Source organism: Pogoniulus pusillus, chromosome 32, assembly GCF_015220805.1.
Source record: "Pogoniulus pusillus isolate bPogPus1 chromosome 32, bPogPus1.pri, whole genome shotgun sequence".
Taxonomy (NCBI): domain Eukaryota; kingdom Metazoa; phylum Chordata; class Aves; order Piciformes; family Lybiidae; genus Pogoniulus; species Pogoniulus pusillus.
Window position 1 is genome coordinate 15,888,418 of NC_087295.1, and position 23,211 is coordinate 15,911,628.

Consider the following 23,211-nt stretch of genomic DNA (forward strand, 5'->3'; position numbering starts at 1 on the left):
TGCTCCCCCCCCAAGCCTCAAGCTGATTAACCTTTAAAATACAGAACCACCACCCCACACATTTCTAACCTCATTCTTGACCCGGGTAGATTTTTGTTGTTCCAGTCTTCACCCAGTACTTCAAAAATATTAGAACTGCAGCATCCTTTGTCTGCCTCACACAATTACACTTTCCTTGACAGACACCATCTTTTACACTACAATCCTCACAAGGTGTCAAGCACTGCTCAGATCCAAGAAACCAGTTTGTAATGCTGCCCGTTTTAATGCAAGTGCAAGAGCCCAGTCTGCTATCAGCGAAAGCATTTGCACAGAACTGCAGACCTCTACATTCCACCCAGAACAACGCCATCCTCTCTGCAACTCTGAAATAACTGGGCTCTTGCTTTCAGAGGAGCCAGCAGGCAAACTGGAAGTCGTATGAAAGGAAGCAGTTCTGTGGACATCCTACTTAACTTGTAACAGCTTTTAAAATGTCTCGGATTTCGGCTGTTTCAGTGAGAAAGGGAAGGCGTTTCAGTTACCAGCCCTCCCAGCCATTGATTTCAAAACAGTTTAGAGGCACAGGCAGAAGCAAGTGCAGGACTTTCTTTCAGATTTCAAAAGAAACATATCCTTCTGTTGGCCCTCCGGTCACATTCTGTGCTGTTTTTCCTTAGGACCATCTAAACAAGACAGATGTAGCCAGTATCCAGGCAGCAGCTGAAGCCTGAGCGCTAGAAAGGCACTCTGGGGTGGGGGATGGAAGGGAAAAGAGGCAGAAGAGGAGGAAGCCATTTGGCTATAAAAAGGATCTTTCTTTCCTGTTGAAATGCGGTGTAAAGAGTGTCAAAATGGCTTAGAGGTGGGGAGGTCAAACATGTTTTGAGATGTTAAAAACTCTTCAAATTTTATCAAAAAGACTGGAAAAAACAATCTTAAGATAGGTTTTTGTTCTTCCAAGTCAAAACACTGCCATTACAACAGCTGCAGGAAATGATGAACTCCCCACTCTCTGTTCACTTTTACCACAAAGTAGCCAAGTTATCCTGATGAATCTGCCACTACAAAACACTGCTGAACATTTCTGTCTTGCAGTCGTTTTCAGGTGCACCATCTTTGCCAATCTTTCATCCCTCCAGCAATTAAAAAGAAATCCAGCCACCCATAAAAGCAAAACTACTGTGGCTGACTCTGCAATAATTAAGATGCTGGGAAATAGACATGAGCAATGGTTTTATTAATGGCAATATCAGCACAATACACCTTTGATCTTTACTCAAGTGAAACTAAAACACAGTGTAGGTGTTTTGTACTGCTCAACAAAATTATTTTACAAACCTCTGGGATTGTCATAGTAGTTACTATTTAAAACCAATAATGCAATTTCAGAGCTCTTCTACATCTTCTGATTCAAAGCTAGACCTTACAAGAAGATGTGAAAGAAGGCTTAGTAAAATTTGTATAGTATCCTTCACCCTTTTCTATTTTCTCACTCAAAATCTCTCAAATCACTTGCACAGTAAAGCCTTTTGCTGTGGCGAGTGCCTTTAATCAACTCCAGTTTCTTTTCTGCACTGTACTGCAGCAGTACTAGTTGGTAATCATGCTTTTTTAGCTCATGATAAAGAATCAGGCGATAGGAAGAGCCACTGAAGCACAGCCTGAGACCCCAGACCCTGCCCACACATACTCCTCTCCTACTGATGAGGAAGCCAGGCTCACCCTTGCTCTCTTGGGCAAATCACTCGGGCTCTGCTCTATAAAAGCTGAGCAGCTCTCACATGAGAGTCCAAACCACTGTCCCAGAAGCTAGACTTGAAAGTTCATTCATAGGAAATTGGATTTACACCTGCCTCATACAAGAGTTGCATACACTAGGGACACAAAGTAAAGCTCCTTCTTCACGATGACCTCCCACCTCCACAGCTGGAGGAGCCTGGGGAGTATAATAAAGAGGCTACGTTTAGGAAAGCCTTTCCAACACAAATGAGTTCACCTTCAAGCTGCAAGTTTAACTGGAAACCCACATCATCTGTCTCCATGATGGAGTTTAAGCTGCACATTAAGAAATGAACTGTTTACTAACATGGATGGCAGGATGTTGTTAGCATCTTACGATCCCACTTGGTCACTGAAGCCCTATCACGCTCTCTAAGGAACAGACATAAGGAAACACCTCTCTTTCAAGTTCCTCCTTTCCAGTTAAGCTTGCTTGGGGTGGGGATAGCACTGACTGGTTATTACAGCTCTTTGGGATATAGGTGTTTCTGCTTTGCAGAGTTGTTCTGTGGGAGAAGTCCTACAAGAAGTGGCAGTCAGACCTCTCTCACATGGGAAGGTTTCCAACATGAAGTCCTCCTAGCACCTCAATGGATTGGTTCGTTAAGAGTAAGGGCTAGGATCAAAGATGTTTCTCAAGGTTCACTGAGGTTTCCTGTCTGGGCAGTTAACTGGGTTGAAGAAGTGACCCTTCTCTGAACATTCTCAGGAGTAAGCTTCACTATAGCAGGATGAATATTTGAGCAGCACAACACTGGCTGTTTACAGGAAGAGACAGCAAGGAAAAGCATAACTTCCCTTTCAGCTCTGGAATTAAGGGTTAATGACACCACACAATAAAATATTCCAGCTTCAGTGCTACCTACAAACAATTCCTCAACCCATCTTCTAAAACAGGTATGAGAAATGCAATCAGAATCTAACATGGCGCTTTCACCCAACTACAGAGTTCAGGATCTGTTCAACACTATTTGAATTTGGTCAAAAGCTCAGATTAGCAAGAAATAGTCCATCACTTTTTAGGACATAGTGGCTGAATCCCCTTGTGCCAAACACTGCTTTCAGATGCCAGCACCACTTCTAAATTGCCTAGTCATAGATGTGACCACAAAATGCATCACAAAGGTAGCAAGGACAGGAGCCCATCTTAGCCTAGTACACATTTTTATGTACACAGAGATGGGTTAGAGTTGAATCACTGAACCAGGCAGAGTACCTCCTCTTCCTCCAAGACAGAATCAGTAAATCAGATTTTCATACATTTCAAGTATAGAGTACATGAGGTAGACCTTCACCATGCAACCATCTCTTTCAGAAACATAGCATCAGAGGGCACAGAGGAAGCAAATGAGGCTCAACAAGGACAAGTGCAGAGTCCTGCACTGGGGAGGAATAATAAACTGCAGCAGGACAGGCTGGGAAGTGACTGCTGGAGAGCAGCCCTGTGGAGAGGGACCTGGGAGTGCTGGTGGAGAACATCCATGGCACAGCAATGTGCCCTGGTGGCCAAGAAGGCCAATGGGATCCTGGGGTGCATTAAGCGGAGTGTGTCCAGCAGATCAAGGGAGGTTCTCCTTCCCCTCTACTCTGCCCTGCTGAGACTCCATCTTGAGTACTGCCTTCAGTTTTGGGCTCTCCAGTTGAAGAGGGACAGGGATCTGCTAGAGAGGGTCCAGTGGAGGGCTATGAGGATGATGAGGGGACTGGAGGGCATGGCTGATGAGGAGAGGCTGAGGGACCTGGGGCTGCTTAGTCTGGAGAAGAGAAGACTGAGAGGGGATTTAATCAATGTTTATAAACATCTGAGGGCTGGGGGTCAGGAGGGGGGGGACAGGCTCTGCTCACTGTTCCCTGGGATAGGACAAGGAGCAATGGATGGAAGCTGCAGCACAGGAGGTTACAGCTCAACACAAGAGAACTTCGTTACTGTAAGAGTTCCAGAGCACTGGCACAGGCTGCCCAGATTGGTTGTGGAGTCTCCTCTTTAAAGACTTTCAAGCCCTGTCTGGATATGTTCTTCTGATCTGTGCTAGCTTGTGTGGTCCTGCTCTGGCAGGGGAGTTGAACTCGATCTCTTTGGGTCTCTTCCAACCTCTAATATCCTGCGATCAGAAAACCATCATAACAATTAGGAAACAAAAGTGATTTCTTTAAAGAGGTCAGGACAATGAGCAGCCAAGAGGTGGCAGTGTTCCTGTCTGGTAAACAAAACATTAACTGGGCATAGAATTCTAGTGGGGTAGGAAGTCTGGTGGCATCAGTGATACACTGCTAAAGGCACAACTTCTGAACTGCTCCTCTGCCTTTCAGCTGCAGCCCAGTTAAGCTGAATAACCAAGAACTGGGTGTAGTACCCGAAGAAATTGCTTGGAGCAGCAGTAACAGCATAGTACTAATCTGGATGCTGCAAGAGAATGTTTTAGTGGCTTGGTAGGTTCCAATAAATGAAAGCATTACAAGACACTGCCTATGAAATTTGTTTTAACTTGACAAAGTGTTTTCAGTTTTAAAATAGAGATTGTTGTTTTTTCAGTTTGACTCAGATTTACAAAAAAGGAAGAGTAACTGTATAAATCAGTACTTAAATTTCACTTGGCATTTATGCTAGCCTAAGGAAATCCCAAGACTGCCTCACCTCTGAATTTTTAACATGGTTACTGAACACTGGAAGATGAAGTTTCAGTTCACATGTTCAGTGCAAAGGTCACAAGCTCTGCAAGACCATGATCAGAAACATTCCAGGGCAGTGTTGCTTAATTCATGGCAACAGCTTTATTTAACAAAAGCACTCAAGGAATGGTTTCCCTCCGTAACTCCATATGGGATCAAACATGAAACAAGTCAGCTTGCTCCAAGAAGTGGCTTTTGACCACAGGAGAGCCTGGTGTTTTGACAATTTGTTTGGCTGGTTTTGTTTGTTTGCTTAAACTTCGATTTGTAAAGATCTTCCATTCTGAAAGCACTTCTACCTAGCTGTAGCAGAAAAGCAGCCACAGTTTACATATTCGGCAGGAATGCCTCCCCTGCATGGAGAAAAATACAGATGTGAAATGGGGAAGAACAACCCACACACCATGATACTTTCCTCAGAGTTAAGAGAGTATCTTTCAACAACAGCCATTTTGCTCCTAGTGAGCTGCTGGCAGCAGTTTGCCTGGGTCAGACAGGGGCCTCTGAAGAGGGTTTTCCTTTTTAGATCAGTAGGATTTCATCTCTTAACATCATGCTGCTTTGTTAGAATATGTGCATCCCAAACAAGTTACTAGATTTACAGCTGTTGAAGTCGCCTTGGATTACTTTCCTCTATTTAGGAACTATGCAGCTGTCAAAGTATGGCTGCACAGAATCCAAACAGAATTGCCCATTAATTACCAAAATGAGAGTCCACTAATACAGGCGGCAACTATTTCTTACGTGTCTCAGGAAGATTCATGCCAAGAAGCCAACCAGTTCAAAGACCAGACAAGTGGAATAAAGTTGCTATGAGAATATACTCATTATCACGACGAGTCCATCAGATTTCCATCCCAAGGTAAGCCATGTACAAATGCACTTGAAGTCTGCAAAGCAGCACTGTGCCAGTGAATACCTGGAAGAGGTAACAGGATTTCCAAGGCAGTATACCATTTCAGGTGATAGCATATCTTGGTAGCACAGTAATATCAGCTGGGAGATAGCACTATTTTTATTTTCCATGTTCAACATGCAATACTTCCTCTTTCCAATCTCCCACCTATCTTGTGCAAAGTGTTTCCTTCTGTTTCCTGCTTGGGTGGCATTAAACTTAAAAACAATAACATTATTGATTAAAATACTGCCTTCTCTAGCCAAGATATTAAATTTCATGCATATCTTCAGTTGATATCATGTTTCTTGTTGTTGCTCATATTAGAAAACTGATGTTAAAGAGTAGAATACAGTAATTCAAGGCTTCTCCATGATAGTTTTAGATTCAAATTAAAATGGAAGGACATCTTGTGGACCAGTTACTATACACCACACAGCTTTCCTTGTTTTTACTGGCACAACTCTGCTCAACACTGGTGTGAAGACAAAACAGCAGCTCTGACAGGATACTAGTTCAATACATTATTCCCAGATTGATTAACTGTCAGGATTTATCTTTCATTCAGCAAAAAGTCAGTCTTGCTACGCTTGCCAAACCCTCATAAATACTATGTAAAGGTTTGTATACTGACTACATAAAGACAAATTAACAGCAACAGAAAAAGCATTACTGAACAGCTGAGAGGGCTCCATGTTTAGACAGTGACTTACATTAGCAGGAAAAAAAGTGAGATGTTAGTCAGAAGAATGCCTTTTATTAAGAAGCAGAAGTATGGCTTTAATCAAATTCAAAGTCATTTAATTCCCTGTCAGAGTCTGAGGTGTTAGATTAAGGCAGGGTTGCAGAAAGAGAGGAGCAGGTTTGGACAAGAGAAAGGGAACTTCAGTACTTTGCTTTTCCCCTATAACATCTTTAAATGCCTCTGCTTCCTCCTTTGTCCAGTGATTTTAGTGAGCACAGCACTGGCATCCTTACTCATATTTGGACAAGTTCACCCTGCTACTTGTTGCTATCAATATGTGAGGGAATCGGACAAAGCAGAAACTGCAGGAAAAAGGCTATGCAGATTCAGATGACAAGGGTTACCTGTGCAAGGCTGGTGAGAGAGCTAGCTAGGTTACATAAGCCCCCTTGCAAATCCCCCCCAGTGAATGCAACTTTCTGTGCCTGAACCCTGCATGGAGTCCACACCATCGAGAGGATCCACCAGCTTGAGCTCTTTAACAGCTTTTTTGTTGTTGAATGGCATAGGCTGACATTAAGTTTCAGAAATGACACCATGCACAGAATGAAAATACTGAACTCAAGTTGCATTCACAAGGATGTTAAAGACATGTCTTCTCTGTAAGGAGCTAGTAACAAAGCCAGCTCAGTAGGGCTCTCAGAGTCTGAGGCAAAATGGGCAAATAAACAAGTTAAAATAAAAGCTTGTGGTTAGTTTTAAAGCTCTAAGTGACATCTGCAGCTGTAAAAAGTATAGCACTTTCTGCAGATAAACACAATTCTAATACTTGCAGCATCAAAGGACTGATATGAAATGAAATTAACCAAAATAATGGTTAACGTGACTTCTGCCTCAGTTTGCAGAGTATAAGCTTGATGGTAACACCTGCACTTTTAAATCAGGATTCTCCCATTTCTACTATCGATGGCAACACCACCAAAATGCTTTACACAAGACACCAGGATAGAACGCTGCTATTTACTACCTAAGGCAGTCCATGGTAAGACACGTCAGTGATCAAGTACTACAACTCACTCCACTGACTTAGAGGAAAAGTAAGGAACAGACAAGCATTCAGGTGAAAGAGCCTTTGGATCTAATCCAAGCTAGAGTGTACAGTGTGCCACTACAAGCTCAAGTGGCTGGCCACAGAACCCAGTTGCTTCAGTCTTTACAAAGACACGCTGACCTTACTTTTATATCCAGTCAATGCCAAGGACTCACACATGGGGTAATGAATGCACTCTCTTAATTTTAATTGCAGTACTTCAGAGAGCTACTAGACAGATTCTTTGGGAGGTTTTGGAAGGCCTGCCTTCCTAGATAAAGAACTGTTAATTGTAACCAGCAGCATCACATGCAATCAAAGCATACAATTGCTCCCTGACAACGTCCTTTCAGTGGTGAGCCGCTGCAGTGGCAGACCCACTCACTCTGTCACCTCTCGCCAACCTTGCCTTGGAGGCTTTCCACCTGTCTTAGGTAGAAAGACAAAGAAGTTTGACTGGCTTGACACAGGTCCTACTGTTTACAGAGTAACAGTTGAGATTCAGAGGTATATACTGAACTACTTTGTCACAAAGGCAATAATATGAAGTTAAAAATCACATGTTTTGATAAGCCACAGTTATTGGAATCTTCAAGAACAATCTGTACTCTGCACTGGTTAGACCACACCTTGAGTGCTGTGTTCAGTTCTGGGCCCCCCAGTTTAGGAGGGACATTGAGATGCTTGAGCGTGTCCAGAGAAGGGCGACGAGGCTGGGGAGAGGCCTTGAGCACAGCCCTACGAGGAGAGGCTGAGGGAGCTGGGATTGGTTAGCCTGGAGAAGAGGAGGCTCAGGGCAGACCTTATTGCTGTCTACAACTACCTGAGGGGAGGTTGTGGCCAGGAGGAGGTTGCTCTCTTCTCTCAGGTGGCCAGCACCAGAACAAGAGGACACAGCCTCAGGCTGTGCCAGGGGAGATTTAGGCTGGAGGTGAGGAGAAAGTTCTTCCCTGAGAGAGTCACTGGACACTGGAATGGGCTGCCCAGGGAGGTGGTGGAGTCGCCGTCCCTGGGGCACTTCAGGGCAAGGTTGTGGACCTGGCACTTGGTGCCATGGTCTGGCCTTGAGCTCTGTGGTAAAGGGTTGGACTTGATGATCTGTGAGGTCTCTTCCAACCCTGATGATACTGGGATACTGTATGCATTTGTATGTAGTTTGTCATTGGGAAGAGAACCTCTTAAGAGTGGCCTGGGATTTGAAGTAGGTAGCCCTCCAGCAGCATTCCAGCTATGCTAAGAAAACCAGCTCCAGCCCCTCCAATCTTGCTTGTACTGCCATTAGCCTGCTTAGACTGCCCACTAAGCTCTGCACTAACCATGCTACCAACACCCATACAAGGCAACTGAAGGCAGCCACGCTTCATCAACAGGAAGCTCAAGGGTCACATTAGTTTCCTCTGCTCTAGTAAAGAGGCTCAGAGGCCTTGGAAAAACAAGTACTGCTCAGAAGAGAGCAAGAGCTACCATGAACAGTACTGCCAATTAAAATACATGTTGTGTAAAACATAGGAAGCAGATGATACCTCCACTCTAAGAAAGGACATGCCATTACCATTTGGGACACTGTCAACACCCACAATTTAGCCCTAATCTAATTCCCAATTCTAATTTTATCAATGCTTCAATTAAATTGGGAGGATTACATCCACCCCCTCACTTGAAATTGTATTAAGTACAGGAGTATTACATCTTCCTCCAGTTACTATTTTAAGTCCAAGAGCAGCACTGAGAAGACAAGAACTCAGTGTTCCAGTGATTATTTGGTACTTCATCCTCTAATTCCCTAATGGTTTGTTGTTGTTTGATGGCTTTTTTTGCAGGGTAGAATCCACTCCAGACCACTGTCTGATATTTCCTGTTCTGAATTTTACCTTTTTTTTTGGTGGAGTTTGAGGTTTTTAAATGCAAAACTTGTCCCTCTTCTCTTTCTGAAATATTTGCCCATATATTTAAAAGCCTTTAACAGGAATTGACACCAAATGCATTATGTTGGGATGCCACCAACAGCTGCTTCTACAATAACTAGAGGGGGAGAAGTCGTCCCTGCCATTTGTTCAGTCAATTCAGTATGATACAATACACAACCTGGTTATCTGCACAAGGGTTTCTGTAACTTGCAAGCACTTCAGTGAGAGTATCAGAGTTTTCATTTCCCCCTACAAATAACCATTGTTCTCTGAAAGGAGATGGATCAACTTTAGGTGGCTTGCTTATCAGTCATCAATTAGAGAAAATCTGGTTTCCAATTTGCTCTTCTAGCCACAAAAGCAAAACCACACAACCTGTTTAGGACACAGCAATCTGGCTTATTTGGCAAACAGTTTCTTACTGAGAACTCATACCTTTCTCAAGTAACATCTCTGTGTGGATCAAGTATTCTTGAAATTTGAGTGACTTTGTCTAGCAGCCTGCAGACCCCCTTCACGCTCCAACTTCAATGTATTAAATCTCCAATGCCTTTGGGCAAGCCATATATAGCAGTGGGGGCGGGGTGTGCTGCAGGGAGGTGAAATTTAACTCTTCACCAGCACTGCTTTTAGGGAGAAAAAAAAAAGGGCTTGGAGGCATGCTAATTCCTACCACTTCTTACCAATCTTTTCCTCAGTAACAGGCTCACCATGCCCCATACATGTGCTTACTAAAACACTGTAGAATCCTGGAGATGAGTTCCAAACCACAGAATTACACAGCAACAGCAAGCCCCTGGGAGATACTAACTCAATCTTTTATCTCTTACACTCTCAATCACCTGACATGGCATTACTCAAGGTTACAAATCAGGAATAGTAGCCTCAGACAACAGGGACCAGTACTGACTAGTTCAGTGGCAATTCACAGACCACACGACCCACTCTCACATACGACTGCAGCATTCTCTAGTCCCTTGATGCAGGCACTAGGTCGGGCTACAAAAGGCTTAACGGCATCCATGATGCCGACAGCTTTGGAGCTTTGCTTGCAGCAAAGATTTAAGGCTGGGGATTTTTATATTGTGCACTTAACTGACAGCATGAATGGCCTGAGTAATAAGAACCACTGAAGTGAAGGGGGAGGGAAAAGGGAGGATTTGAAGTTTGATAGCTGACATTTTCCCCTAAATAATAGTTTGCCTTTTGTTAATCAAGAGCAGCTGAACAAAAGGCTGTATAAAATTAAGTCTTCTAGCATATGCCTACCACTCTGGACTGCAAGTACCTAAACACACAAACATGACACAAACCCCAAGACAACATGGGTATGGAGAAGACAAAGCAACAACTCTACCATCTGGTAATTCCTCTGAAGTTTGATTTCTGCATATCACATCCCTGACAGACTCCTAATCCAAACAACATATTTGGGTTGTTCTGTACATTTACAAGATATTAACTGAGGAAAGGAAGTCTGAGTAGGTGATAATGTCTAACAACATTTGGTATCTCAAAGTGCATGGGATGGGCACACAATGCACAGAGACACGCAGAAGAGAAGGTGTAGAAAATCTGACAAAGTATCTTTAAAAATCTTAGTTATTCATGGAGACCAACATCAAACACGAGTTTATATACTACCTTTAGTTCAGTAAAGGACTATTCTTTCCCCCTTGAAGATCCAAGAGCAGGCAGCTGCTATTTTGACAGTCCTGTGAAGTGCTGGTACCAGAACAACCTTAACAGTTCCTTGTGCGGTCTTCGTGAGAACTACTTAGGACAACAGCGTCCTTCGGTTCGATTCATCTGCCCGTTTTGGGAGCAAGTTTAAGATACTAACCTTTGTCAGTAGAGACAGCTTCCACTGAAGACATACCTCAGTCCCCAAAATGTTAAACTTTGGAGAGTTACTTGCACCCACTGCTAGCGAGACAAGTCTAGAGATTGCCTCGGGTTACCTACCTACTGCTAGAGAGCAAACCGTTTTCCCCCAGGCAGCACCAGTGCAGGGGCCTATAGCAGAAAGTTTCCAGTTGAGGTCTCAGCCCATTCAGAAGTATTTCACCTACATATGTAGAAAAACTGTACACCAGACATCATCCCTTCCAACCAACAAGCTCACCGTCCAAGGTTTTAGAAACACGTTTTATACACTCAAGTGAATTAAGCTCTTCTTTCCTACAGCTGGACATGTAACTGAAATCTTTCTTGTTAGAAGGTGCCTGTGTTGCTCACAGATCCAAGAGGCAGCACAGCAGAACACAGGACATTCATGAGCCTCATCTATGGGTATTGAGTTTTATTCCTTTTCACACTAAACAGCTACACCATTCAAAACTGTAATCGTTCTTAATTCCTAAACAAGAATATTAGCTATGGACTGCACAGTTGAAATGTGTTTTGAGGGCTGATAAGAGGAGAAATATATATCAAGAGTCAGGAGACCATTAGGAAAGTACTAAAGCTACATTAGCCACACACAATGTCTCTTTAAGATGGCATGGGAAAGGAAAGAGGAAAAGTGGTTGTCCAAAGTGATACCACATAGTAAAGACTCTTTTGAGCTCATTAGAAAAATAGCATTGCTCTGATTATCATGCTTCTGGTTTACTCCTAAAACTTTCAGAATGTGGATGCACAAGCATATTTTGTTAGAGGAGGACCAAACCCATCCCACCCACAAAGGCCTTTCAACAAGCACAGCTGAGAAAGTAGAAAACAATCCATGGAAGGAGTTGCAGCTGAGCCCACGATGAGCTAAAACAGAGGCATGTCTCTAATATACCTTAGGATCAGGGACATCCATTCATTACACTAATCAACACTTGCACTGCCAAGTTGTAGCCAGATTCCCGTCCAGTATTTCTGTACCTTAAGACTTAGATAGGGTAAAAGCATTACTAAAAACTATCAACTACAAAATTATGATCCACTGTATGATTATATTTTTAACAGCTCTATTGGAAGTGGATTATAGCTAAAGACAACAACTCCCTTCTGTGAAATCTTATCTGTGGTAACATTAGCCTTACATTCAGTGCATTGTTCATACAGCTTAGGTCTGTGTTCTCAACACATGATTGTTTGCCTGATGGAAAGACAATTTTGCAGGAAGGAAGAGAGCATGGGAGGAGAACTAGGAAGAGACAGGGTCAAGATCGTATTGAAAGAAGAATGATAGCTTCTTAACTTTAAAACAGAGGAACTAGGTAGTTTTCCTCTAAGGAAGCATGGTCTAGCAAGCATGCTTAAATGCTCTGAAGGTTTAGCTAAAAGGAGAAACTTGTCCTACATGTGACAAGACTTCCTCACTAAGTTGAGGACACCCTCTCTCCAACTTACAAGATTCACTTCATCAGTTTTGGCAAAACTGAGGTTAAGAAGAAATTAAGTTCTCAGTATACAGTAGACTAGTTTCCTGCCTATTGCATGCATGTCCCCAGCCCTATTTTCAAGGAAGTTACTATAACCTCAAGTCTGTGCTGCAGCCTGAAAATTTCTACTGTATTGACACTGATGTTTTTTTTCAAGGATATTATCAGAAATAAAAACAGGCTGTGAAAGTTGCCTGAACAGACAAGAAATTTATATCTTCCAAGCTATCTCAAATCATATTTAAGTAGGCCAGTAGCATAATGGCATCAGACTATCACTGTAGAAAAAAAAGCCACACAAAACTTTGCTGTATTTACCCTAAATAGTTGAGTGTATTTCAACATCAGTCACAGTAAAAGCAAAGAAAGGAAGAGGTTTTGCTTCTGTCCAGTATGATATTGTAGTTGTATTAAGCCCAGAAGAGTTTTTGTTCTCTTGCAGATGAGAAGCAGTTCAATAAAACGCTTTTACATACCAGGAAGATCTAGGAACCAAAAAGTGTGCTGGGGACAGGGCAGCTAAAGGCAAAGTAAGGCAGTCCAAGAGGTGATCTACTTAGCAACAAAGAGCTGAACATTATTTGTAAGTTTAAAAAGTGTGAAATTCAAAGATTAAAACCTTTTGTTCTTCTAAAGAAATTAAATCCACATTACTTAGACTACACATTAACAAAATAACTCCCTAGCCTGCTTTCTTCACCAAGAAAAAAAAGAAAGCTTAGATATCAGTAACTGAATCCAAAGTATTGCTTTCAGAACGGGCACCTGTGTGTGTATTTGGTATCAGAAGAGACACAGTAAGTAGCAGTAAATGAAGGGTGCATCAGTACAAATAAGTATATGCAGTTTCTTACTTATTCTGGAAGTAAGAATTGATCTACTTTTAATGTAGGTTTTCCTCTAAAGCCACAGGAGTGGCAACGCACTGATGTCCGCGTAGTAAGCCCAGCAACTCCGGGATGTGCAGCAGTTTTAATCCTTTTGTAACCTCCCCACAGAACTACTGAGAAGGAGGAAGAGGTGCATCACATACTGCAGTTTAATTATAGACAACCCTTGAGCAAGACACACAGAAGAAGGTACACAAGCATATTAAACTTTGTATTAGCCACCTGTTTGGATGAGACCAGGGGTGGATATTCAGCGTTTGCCAGTGATGACAAAGAGGACCATATCAAACCTACTCTTCTTTTCCAGCCAGGCTATTCCTCCTTTTTTCCTCACACAGAGTACACGTTTGGAAAAGACCTCAAAGATCATCCAGTCCAACCCCTGACCCAAGGGTCACACACCTTGACCCCAAAGGGTCACACTAAAAAATGTCCTTAACCACCAGGTCCACATGGTACCTGAACACCACCGGAGACGACTCCATCACCCAGGGCATATTATTCCAATATTTGATAGCCCTTTCAGTTAAGAAATATTTCCTAACATCCAGCCTAAACCTCCCCAGCAGTATGTGTAACCATTTCCCCTAGTCCTGTCAACTTGCTACCGAGGAGAGGAGGCTGGCCCCCTCCCCATTCCAAACTCCCTTCAGGTAGTTGTAGAGTGGTAAGGTCTCCACTTCCTCTTCTCTAGACTGAACAACCCCAGCTCTCTCAGACACTCTTCACAGGCCATGTGCTCCAAGGCCTTCATGAGCCTTTTTGCCCTTCTCTGGATGCTACAGCACCTCAACATCCTTCCTGTAATGCGAGGCCAAGAACCGAACACAATACTCAAGCCATGGCCTCAACAGTGTTGAATGCAGGGTTGTGATCACCTCCCTGTTCCTGCTGGCCAGTGTATTTCTAATGCCATTGGCTTCCTTGGCTACCTGGGCTGACTCATACTCAGCCAATTACCAACCAGTATCTCCAGGTCCCTCTTCAATTTGCAGCTTTTCAACCACACATCCAAGTCTGTAGTTTGCCATGGGGTTATTGTGACCCAAGTGGAAGACCTGGCACTTGGCCTTGTTGAACTTCATGCAGTTAGCCTTGGCCCATGGGTCTAACCTGTCCAGATCCCACTGTAGCAGATCCAGTTCAGTTTCACCCAGATTACTTGGCCATTAAATAAGCTCAAAACCATGCTACAAGAGGGGAAAGTTTTCTGTCATAAGTAAGTTAGACTGCCTCACACAGAAGCATCTCTCGAGTGCACAAAACCAGTCCTGGTGGGAAAGGAGGAGGAACTAAGATCCTCCCCTTTGAGTAGCTATGAGATGTTAAGACAGCCCTTCACCTCCTGTTGTGAAACAAGAGCTTTACCCTACATTAAAGCTGCCTGGATAAAAAGTCCATGAAGCAAGTTTAACCAAGGTACAAACCCAGCAGCTTTCACTTCAGCTGACAGTTGTTTGAATGCTTTCCCCTATATACACAGAAACCTTCTAGAGTTGCATCTTTTACTAAGACAACAAACAAGTAGTGTCTTTTTGCAGCCCAAAAAGACAATAAATTTGGGAATATATGCAACTCCAGAATGCAGCATAGCAACCTAATTTTAGCCAGATTTGTCCTACATGTCCTGACTCCCCATGTGACATTTCACTCATGTGGCAAGGAACTTCTGAGTCTGTGAATTGATCTGATCAATGAAGCTAGAAATGATGCAAGCAAGAGGAATGAAGTGTGGCTGAGGGTAAGGCAAGAAAAAAACTTTCAAGTCCCGGTGCTACAGAGCTTTGCTTTGTCAAAGGGAATGCAAAGTAGGGGGTCACACACCATTACACTGACTGAATTTGGCAACTCCAGACTTTCCTCAAAGTGTCAGAGCCTTGCTATTGGAAGTGTTTTGGCCATCCACCACTGCTAGCACCAAGTGGTATTAAAGCACATAGCATCTGAGTCAGCATTTGACAATTGCAGCCCTTTCCACAACAAACTTATTTGAATTCAGGCAGTTCATCTATACCAGCCAATTACCCTGCAGTTGTTTCAACATTTTTCTAAGCATCTAGTTTGGTCTGGATTCTGTTAAAACTCTACAAAAAATGCTCTCCTTCAGTCTAACAGAAGAGAGTCAAGTGCACTTTGACACACCAGTTAGCATATTCCATTTAATTATATATAAAGCTAAATTAAAACCTTTGTTTAAAGTCCTTTTCCAGTGGATTTTAATGACAGCAACACCTAGTTACTGCTGTAACATTTATAGTTGTAGCCATACAACAAATGTGCTCACAGAAAAAAAATCCCAAAGTTGAAACAAACATTGCTACATCTGTAAAATGCTTTGAAACATCTGACTGAGACTACACTTTTCCCTTGCTGCCCTGGTAGCATTTTACCTCAGACAGCCAGGTTCCAAGTGGTAAGCAACCAGACAGGGTTCCAACAGCAGCATTAGGCCAAAGACAGACTTGCTCCCTTTTTCTCCCCCAAGGAATACTTTCCTTGTCTTTCATGCACCGTTGTAGTATTTGCAGGCAGTAGCCACTATGAAAGCAGTGTTCAGATTTCCACTCTTTAATAATTGGCATTACATTAACATGCAGTATTCCTTGCTGTCAGTGACAATATGTACTCAACAGCTCAACTGAAGCCAGAACTAACTCAGCTACAGAAACTGCTCCAGACATCCCAGTGAAGAGACAAAAATCTGCATTTCTCTGCATTGAAAGGATGAGCAACTACACTGATCTTGTCTTGCAAATGCATATCCATAGTCTGGAAACATCCAGTAAGTACCCACCCACAGTGAGACTTCCCTTCTCACTAGAGTAGTCTCAAAATAGAAGTGGAAGGAGGAAAAACTATAAGGAATGGGACAGTGGTTCCCAGAGGCAAAGTGGAAAGACCAGAAAAATGGAAGCAAAAGGTAACATGTAGTGATGTTGGAAAAACAGGAGTTATCACGTTCTAGGAGAGGAGGTAGAAAAAAAGGACACCCAGCTGCTTTGGCACAGAAAAACCTCAGGGACAGACTCGGTCACACTCCTTACAACTGATCTCACGAGTGAGGAAGGAGAACTGCATCCAAGAGAATTACTGCTCTATTAGTTTACATATGAGATCTGCCTGTGTTCAAACTTAATCTACAGGACATTAGTTTGAGCGAATACCCTGCTCTGTCACCAGGTTTGCCCCACTTAACCTACTGAGCAGAACCAGAATTACTACGTTTTCAAGCTACTATTTCTGCCTTGCATTTTAGGTTTGTTTTTATACTATTAGACAGCCGAAGCACTTAAGAGTATCACTCAAGTACTCCTGGAAGGCTGCCTTTCTATTATCCTTCATTTTATGAGGCTGCAAATAGTATTCTTAGAAGTAGACTAGCAATAGCCCTCACAGCTTTGCAGCCACCCTCAAGAAAATTGTACATCTCGCCCACATCCTCAGCAGAAGTGAGAAAGATGTACAGTATAAAACTGTTCCTAGCAGTCATAGTCTCTCCCAAATATTTCCCCTTAAGTGAAAATTAATTACTGCAAATACTGGTCAGGCACACCCACGTTAAAGAACCACTAAAACTCACTAATCGAGAACAGTGGTATACGTTTAACTTACAGAATGAAAGTCTCTCACAGAAGCCAAAGGTCTGGAATTTTTCACTTGTTTTAGAACGATTTCTAGACCTACAGGACACACAGCACAACACCCAAAGCCACCCCTGAGACATGCACGCTTTCCAAAGCCCACTGCTGGGAAAAGTCAGGTATGCAACGTAAGTTAACAAGCTTTTTTTTTATAACGAGTTCTAGAAAAAAAAATGTAAGTTTAAGCAAGGCTAAGGGATCTTTTTTCCCCCATTACAATTTAAGCTCTTAAGTCTACAGAATGCCTTGGAGCACTGGCCCTAGCTAGTCTTCAAGTGGTGATGAATACAGCTGCGCGGTCTATGCTATGGCCAAGAGCCCTCCATTGTTTCATTTTACTCACTTCAACAATAAATGGTCATAGAGAACACAGGAACTAGAAGCTGTTTAGCCCCTAAGTTCAAAGTTACACTTCAAAATGAACACAGAAACAGCTTTTTTAGCTTATTAAAAGAGTATACTGAACACCAGAATGAAATGAAGCATTTTTATGTATGTTGTTTTGGAAGCTCATGAGCACAATGATACTTGGATAGGACGAAAAGCCATACACAGGCTAATTCCTCTTAAGTTATTGGGAGCTTAGAGGTTTGTTCATTTTGGAGGTTTTGAGTTGCCTGCAGTTTAGTTTCCTTGCCCCTTGAGCACAGGCCACCATCTCCAGTACAATTCTTCACATTTTTTTCCCCACAGAATCCCTACTTTCTGCACTAGCAATGTTCAGAAACAAGAAAATACCTTCTAAAGCAGTTTACGCAATCATTTCAGATGTATAGCTGCTCTAGAGGGGATAGAAAAAGTATCTTAGCAAACTGAAGACAAAGGCATCACATTTCACTAGGCTAAGCATCTTCATACATCGGTGAAGCAAGTGCCCCAAAGAAAACTCGTGTAAGTGTGCTCAGGTTTTTCCTCTGAGGTGGCTTCTTGTGCTGTCTTGACTCTATACTGGGAGGAAACCATGTCCGACACTGAAGTGAATGGAAAATCCCAGTGAAATCCCCACGACTGACTCCAGTTTCAGATGAGAATCAAGCTTCAAACTATCATAGCAAGAAACTATGTACCAATAACACTTAAAACGCTATCAGTAAATTGTGAAGTCGCAGCTCCTTTTAGATCTGCGAAATAATACTTACCAGAAATAAAACTTGTGAGCAAAGCATTTGAAATGCATCACACTAAACTATGTTCCCATTTCTGTATGTGGGAAGTTCCCATTTGGACCACAGAGGCAACTAAAATATCATCGAGGAGCTGGAGGCAAGGATGAGCATCCTCGCTTTTTATTGTTTTTACTGAAGGTAGTCGTAAGACTCCTTCCCTCATTACTGTTATCGCCCATCCCTATTGTTAATTTCTTTATTCTCCGATAGAATACATGCGACTGGCTTCACTGTAATTTAACTTTGCACACAGGGACGCCCGGGGCTTGGGGCAGACCAGACTCCTCTCACTGCTATCTCCACGGCCTCACCACCCCTCGCTACGCGCCCAAGCGCCCTCTGGGAGGCAACACCGGCAGCAGCCCGAGGCTCCGACCACCGCTTCCCGGGGCGGCGGCACCCCTCCCCTGCTCACCTCCTCTTTCTCCTGCGAGGCGCGGGCGCGGTGCAGCGCCCTGAAGGAGCTCTCCCCCGGACCGTTAGCGGCTCACCGCCCCCAGCGCTGGCCGTCAGAGGGGCGGCCCTGGCGCCCCCCCGCCAGACTACCCCGGCCCCGACCCTCGCGGGCCAACAGAAGTCGACCGCCTCCAAAGGTGGGGGAAGCACCGCGGCTCGTCCCCGCCACCGCCCGCCTTTCAAGGCCAGCCACCCGCCAGAGGGTGCGAGGCGGACGGGGGCCCTCTGGCGCCAGCGCGGCCGTCCCCCTCCCGCGTCGCGCCACGCACTCGCTCACCTCGTCGTCGTGGTGCTGGCAGTAGCTAGCCCGGTCGGGGAAGACGGAGAGAATGTTGTAGGGCGAGGCGGGGTAGGGCGGACTGAGACCGAGCGGAGCAGCGGGGCCGGCAGCGGCGAAACGCTCGATGAAGTGGTCCTTGGTGAGGCGGACGCGCTGGTGCGCCCGCACGCAGTTGTCGCACAGGTGCTCCTGGCAGTCGAGGCAGCGGGAGCTGGCGGCGTTGCCCTCGTCGCAGGAGCTGCAGCGGGGCTCGCCCTGTCGGCTGTGGGGCCGTCGCAGCAGAAGCGCCGCCGAACCGCCGCCCGAGGAGGAGGAGGACGACGAAGTCGAGGAGGGCGCGGCCGATGCGGCGGCAGCGGGCGAGGAGCCGGCGGCGCGGTGCGGCGGCGGAGGGCGGCCGTGGTGGCGGTTGTTGCCACCTCCTCCTCCCGCGCCGGAGCCGGCGGCGGGGCCGGCCCCGGTGGCGCGGCCGTTCTTCTGCTCGTCGGCGGCAGCAGCCACGACGACAACGTCCAGCAGGTTGCTGAGGAGGAAGTTGGAAGAGGGTAGCGCGTCCATGCCCGAGGGCTCCGAGATCACCACCTTCTGGTCGCAGATGGGGCAGCGCAGCTTGAGCGCGTCCCCCGCGCCGGGGTGCCGCTGCGCCTCCAGGCACTGGCGGCAGAAGGCGTGCAGGCAGGGCAGGACGTGCAGCCGCCGTGGCGGGCCACCGCAGGAGGAGCCGCCGCCTCCGGAGGAGCTGGAGGTCTGTGAGGAAGACGAGGAGGTGGAGGAGTTGGAGGAGAGGGGAGCCGGCGAGCCGCACATCTCCTTGCACAGCGGGCAGATCTGGAAGTCGGACTCGGGAAACGATGCCATTTGCGATGGGCCTAACTCCCCGATAGGGGGGTAAAGTGTATCTTCCCTCCCTCACAAAAACAGTGTGGGCGGGAAAAAAAGGCGACAAGGGGCGTTTGGAAAGACGTGGGCAGAAGACAGCTCTACAAGCGGCTTACGAGCAGGCTGCCATCGATGAGCCGTTTTGCCAAGTGGGATCGATGCGCCAGTTTTGCAAATACGGTTTCATTGATTCGGTGGTCTGCAGAAATCTGGATCCCGTCCTCGTACCTCGCTGCTGCCGAGGGTTATTTTTGGTATCAAGGTGTATCTGTCCCGTCCTCTCTCAGCAAACAGATCCTCTCTTCCCTTATATGTACTTAACTCCTGATTCCCTGTTGCATTAGACAAATTGTATCGATTCCCAGATCAGTCAATACCTCACATAGTCTTCTCATTTCCCTCTTGGGTCAGCAGTTTGACAACGTGGTTTGGTTACTTGTCTTCTTCCTAAAGAGAAAGTGCATGGGCGCCAATTTCTCGATCCCCACCGCATCCAGCGGGGACCAGACCTCTGTCCGCTTGGGCTCGGCTCCAGTTCCCACGGCCGCAGGACAGAGCTGGGGCGCCGAGATGGCAGTGCAAGTCCCTCTTCGCCGAACCGGGAGGACGCTGGTGGGGGGCAGCAGGGGTTTAACTCAAGTTTCTCTCTTTCTTCTTGGGGCGTTGGGTTTTTTCTTCTTTTCCTTTAAACCTGTGCTTGTCGGGGGGGAAGGGGAAATTTCGTTTCAGTTCCCCCCTCCACTTTTGCAATCCAGAGCAGCTCTAGGAGAGAGAGAGGCACTGAAACACAGTGGCCAGGCAGATTTCTCCGGTTCCAGTCCTCCCCCACCGCCGCCTGCTCCACCACCTCATGACTGGGGGTGGGGATGGAGGGCGGCGTTGGTGACTACCCCACCGGCAGAGACTCACGCTGGCGGGACACAGGGGAGGACGAGATGGGAAGGGAAGAACTACTCCGGGGGCAGCTAAGAACAGCAGCTCCTCTCGCCGCTCAAAGTGCCACCTCCCACCGGTCGCCCTCCTTTAAGCGGGGCTCCCCGCGGACAGCCGCGCCGAGCTCGCGGTAGCCCCACAACACGCGGTGCCCTGAGGCTCCCGGCCGGGTGCGGGCCGGTCAGCACCGCGGGCTTGGAGGTTCTCGCACGCTGCGGCGACCGCGGCCGGGCAGAGGAGCAGTGGCAGGTCCCCGCCGGCCGCCTTGAATTATTCATGGGGGGGTATTATATTCACTCGCACAAATTGGAGCCGCTGTGCAATGCTATCCGAGCGCGCTACGCTCACCCCCTCCCTCCTCCTCTCCGGTTCTCGCTCGCTCTGAGCCCCTGCAGCGCCTAGGATCACATTTCCTTTGTCATCTCGCCTCTTCGCGTGGTGTTTTATTGAGAAAACAAAAATAAAATAAAACTCGAAGAAGGGGCAGGGAGGGGGGTTGAAAAAAAAAAGGCAGCAAACCCACAAACCGCCCGCCTTCCCCGCGATCCGCCAAGCCAGAGCCCACCGGCCCCGGGGAGTGAATTAGCAGGAATTACTCACTGATGCGGAGGCACTATCCCGAGCGGCATGGGATCCGGAGAGAACCATCGCGCCGGGCGCCTTCCCCCTGCCTGGCGGGGTGCGGGGGGGCCGAGCCGGGCGGCACGGCCCTCGGGGCGCGGAGGGTGGAAAGCTCAGAGCGCCAGGCAGCGCATGGCCTGCCTCGGCGTGGCCCGCAGGGCTGGTGGCGGCGCTAGCTCCGGCCCCGCTGTGGCCGCCGGCACTGGGGCTGCGCGGCGTGCGGGAGCCTTTTAAGCTCCGACGGCGCGGGCTGACTTCCGCCCGGCCACGGGGGGCGGCCGGGGGGCGGCGGCGTCGGGCAGGAAACATTCGCCCTCCTCCTGCCCGACCTTCCCCCATCCACCCTCATCCAGCCTCGCCGTCCCCCCACGGTTATTCAATATTGCTGGTTTCGGCGCCGGGACACCCGCACACAGGCGCACGTCCCCGCTCTGGTTTGGTGAGCTTCGGCCGCGGCTCAGGCGGTCGCCCCTCGCCTCATTTCGATTGGGATGCGAGCGAGGAAGGAGCGGGGCGCCAGGGTCGTTCTTTGAAAGCATCGGGGCGTTAATGCAGCTTTAAACATTAAGTCGCTCCATTAATTGTTTTCTTACGTTCAGTCTAGGGGTGATCTGCGGCTCTTTTCTGTGCTTTTGCGACTGCTGCCAGGTTTGCCGTGCCCGAGAGGGCGAGCCCGAGGTTTGCTGGTGCCTAAGGGCAGGCGTTTCTTCTTTAAACTGGCGCGATGAAGTTAGCGAAGATCAGTGGCGATGCCATTTGTATTGCTGCGAGACCAAACTGAAATGAACCCGCAGCACTTGTTTTGTTTTAATGAAACGCCTCACCTCCAGCAACTGCTAAAAGTTTGGGCTGCAGCACGGCTGAGCCAGCACCCTCTTGTCTGAATGGGACTTGTCCTAGAAAGGGAGGGTGCGTGGCGTGTTACCCTCAGCATGGAAACTGTTGAGGGTGGTTTGTGAATTGAAGCATCTGTGAGTAAGGGGGGGGGTGAACCAAAACAAATTAGTGTGAAGTAACGATAATACATTTTCAAAACCATCACCAAAGCCAGTTATTAAAGTATGCTGAATTTTGTTTCTCCCCCGTTTGGGCCTTAGACTTACAAAAAAACCAACCAACCAAACAAACAAAAAAAAAACAACCAAACCAAACCAAAACCCCCCTCCCCCCCCCCAAAAAACCCAAAACTAACTAACAAAAAAAAAAAAAAAAAAAAAAAAAAAAAAAAAAAAAAACACCAAAACCTGAACCTGCCACTGTTCAGGCCTTACACAAGTAACACTTGCTTTAATTGTCTACTTAACAATATCTTTGCCAGACAGGTATTAAATAGCAATGAGCCATGTCCCTGAGGCTCTCTTGGCAAAAACCCTATAGAAAAGTGAGAAACTCAGCAGCACTAACATCCTTATGCAAGATCAAGCAATAGGAATCACTGATGAAGTCCATGGGGCAACTAATGTGCAGTAAGTAAACAAGCATGAATATTTATTGTGCCCCTCAGTAGTATATTCAGCTGGGAACTTGCTTATGTATCACTAAAGGATTTAGCTCAGGGGCTATGTTCTTTATATTACATATCCATATGTTCACATTTGAGCATGCAGGTGAAACCCATCACAGCTTTGACTAGCAGAGGTTAAAAAATCATTGAGCCTTGCCTCAGCTCTGTTTGTTTGTTCTGTGGTTGCTGCAGAGGGTTGTGATGCTGCAGAGCTTGTGCTTTTCCAGATGAAGCCAGTTCGTTGTGAAGAACAGTAACTCCCCGAACAACAAATGTGTGGTTGATCTGTTTGGGTTTTGCAGATGATGCTTTCCGCTAGCTCCCTCGGTAGAAACCATCATCTTTTGCATTCAAAAATATTTTAATTGGGCAGAAATTCCCAGAGGCATGTCTCCAGGCATATCTGACACCCCTGCCTTCCTCAGTGACAGCTGTTTGCTTTCCAGCTAACTGGCT

The 23,211-nt window shown here is 46.2% G+C and overlaps 1 protein-coding gene across 3 annotated transcripts in view; it reads right to left on the bottom strand.

Moving 5' to 3' along the window:
* TRIM71 (tripartite motif containing 71) overlaps positions 1-21,442 on the bottom strand; it is a 67,472-nt gene extending 46,030 nt beyond the window's left edge. The window contains exons 1-2 of one of the 3 annotated variants that reach the window (XM_064169603.1): positions 21,231-21,442; positions 18,816-20,388 (exon numbers count right to left, since the gene is read on the bottom strand). In XM_064169603.1, coding sequence (XP_064025673.1) covers positions 18,816-19,676 — 861 coding nt within the window. In that variant the 5' untranslated portion in view covers positions 19,677-20,388; positions 21,231-21,442. Of the gene's footprint in view, positions 1-18,815; positions 20,460-21,230 lie in introns of all 3 variants that reach the window. The other 2 variants (XM_064169604.1, XM_064169602.1) reach the window with 2 other exon arrangements.
* Between the last annotated feature and the right edge of the window lie 1,769 nt (positions 21,443-23,211).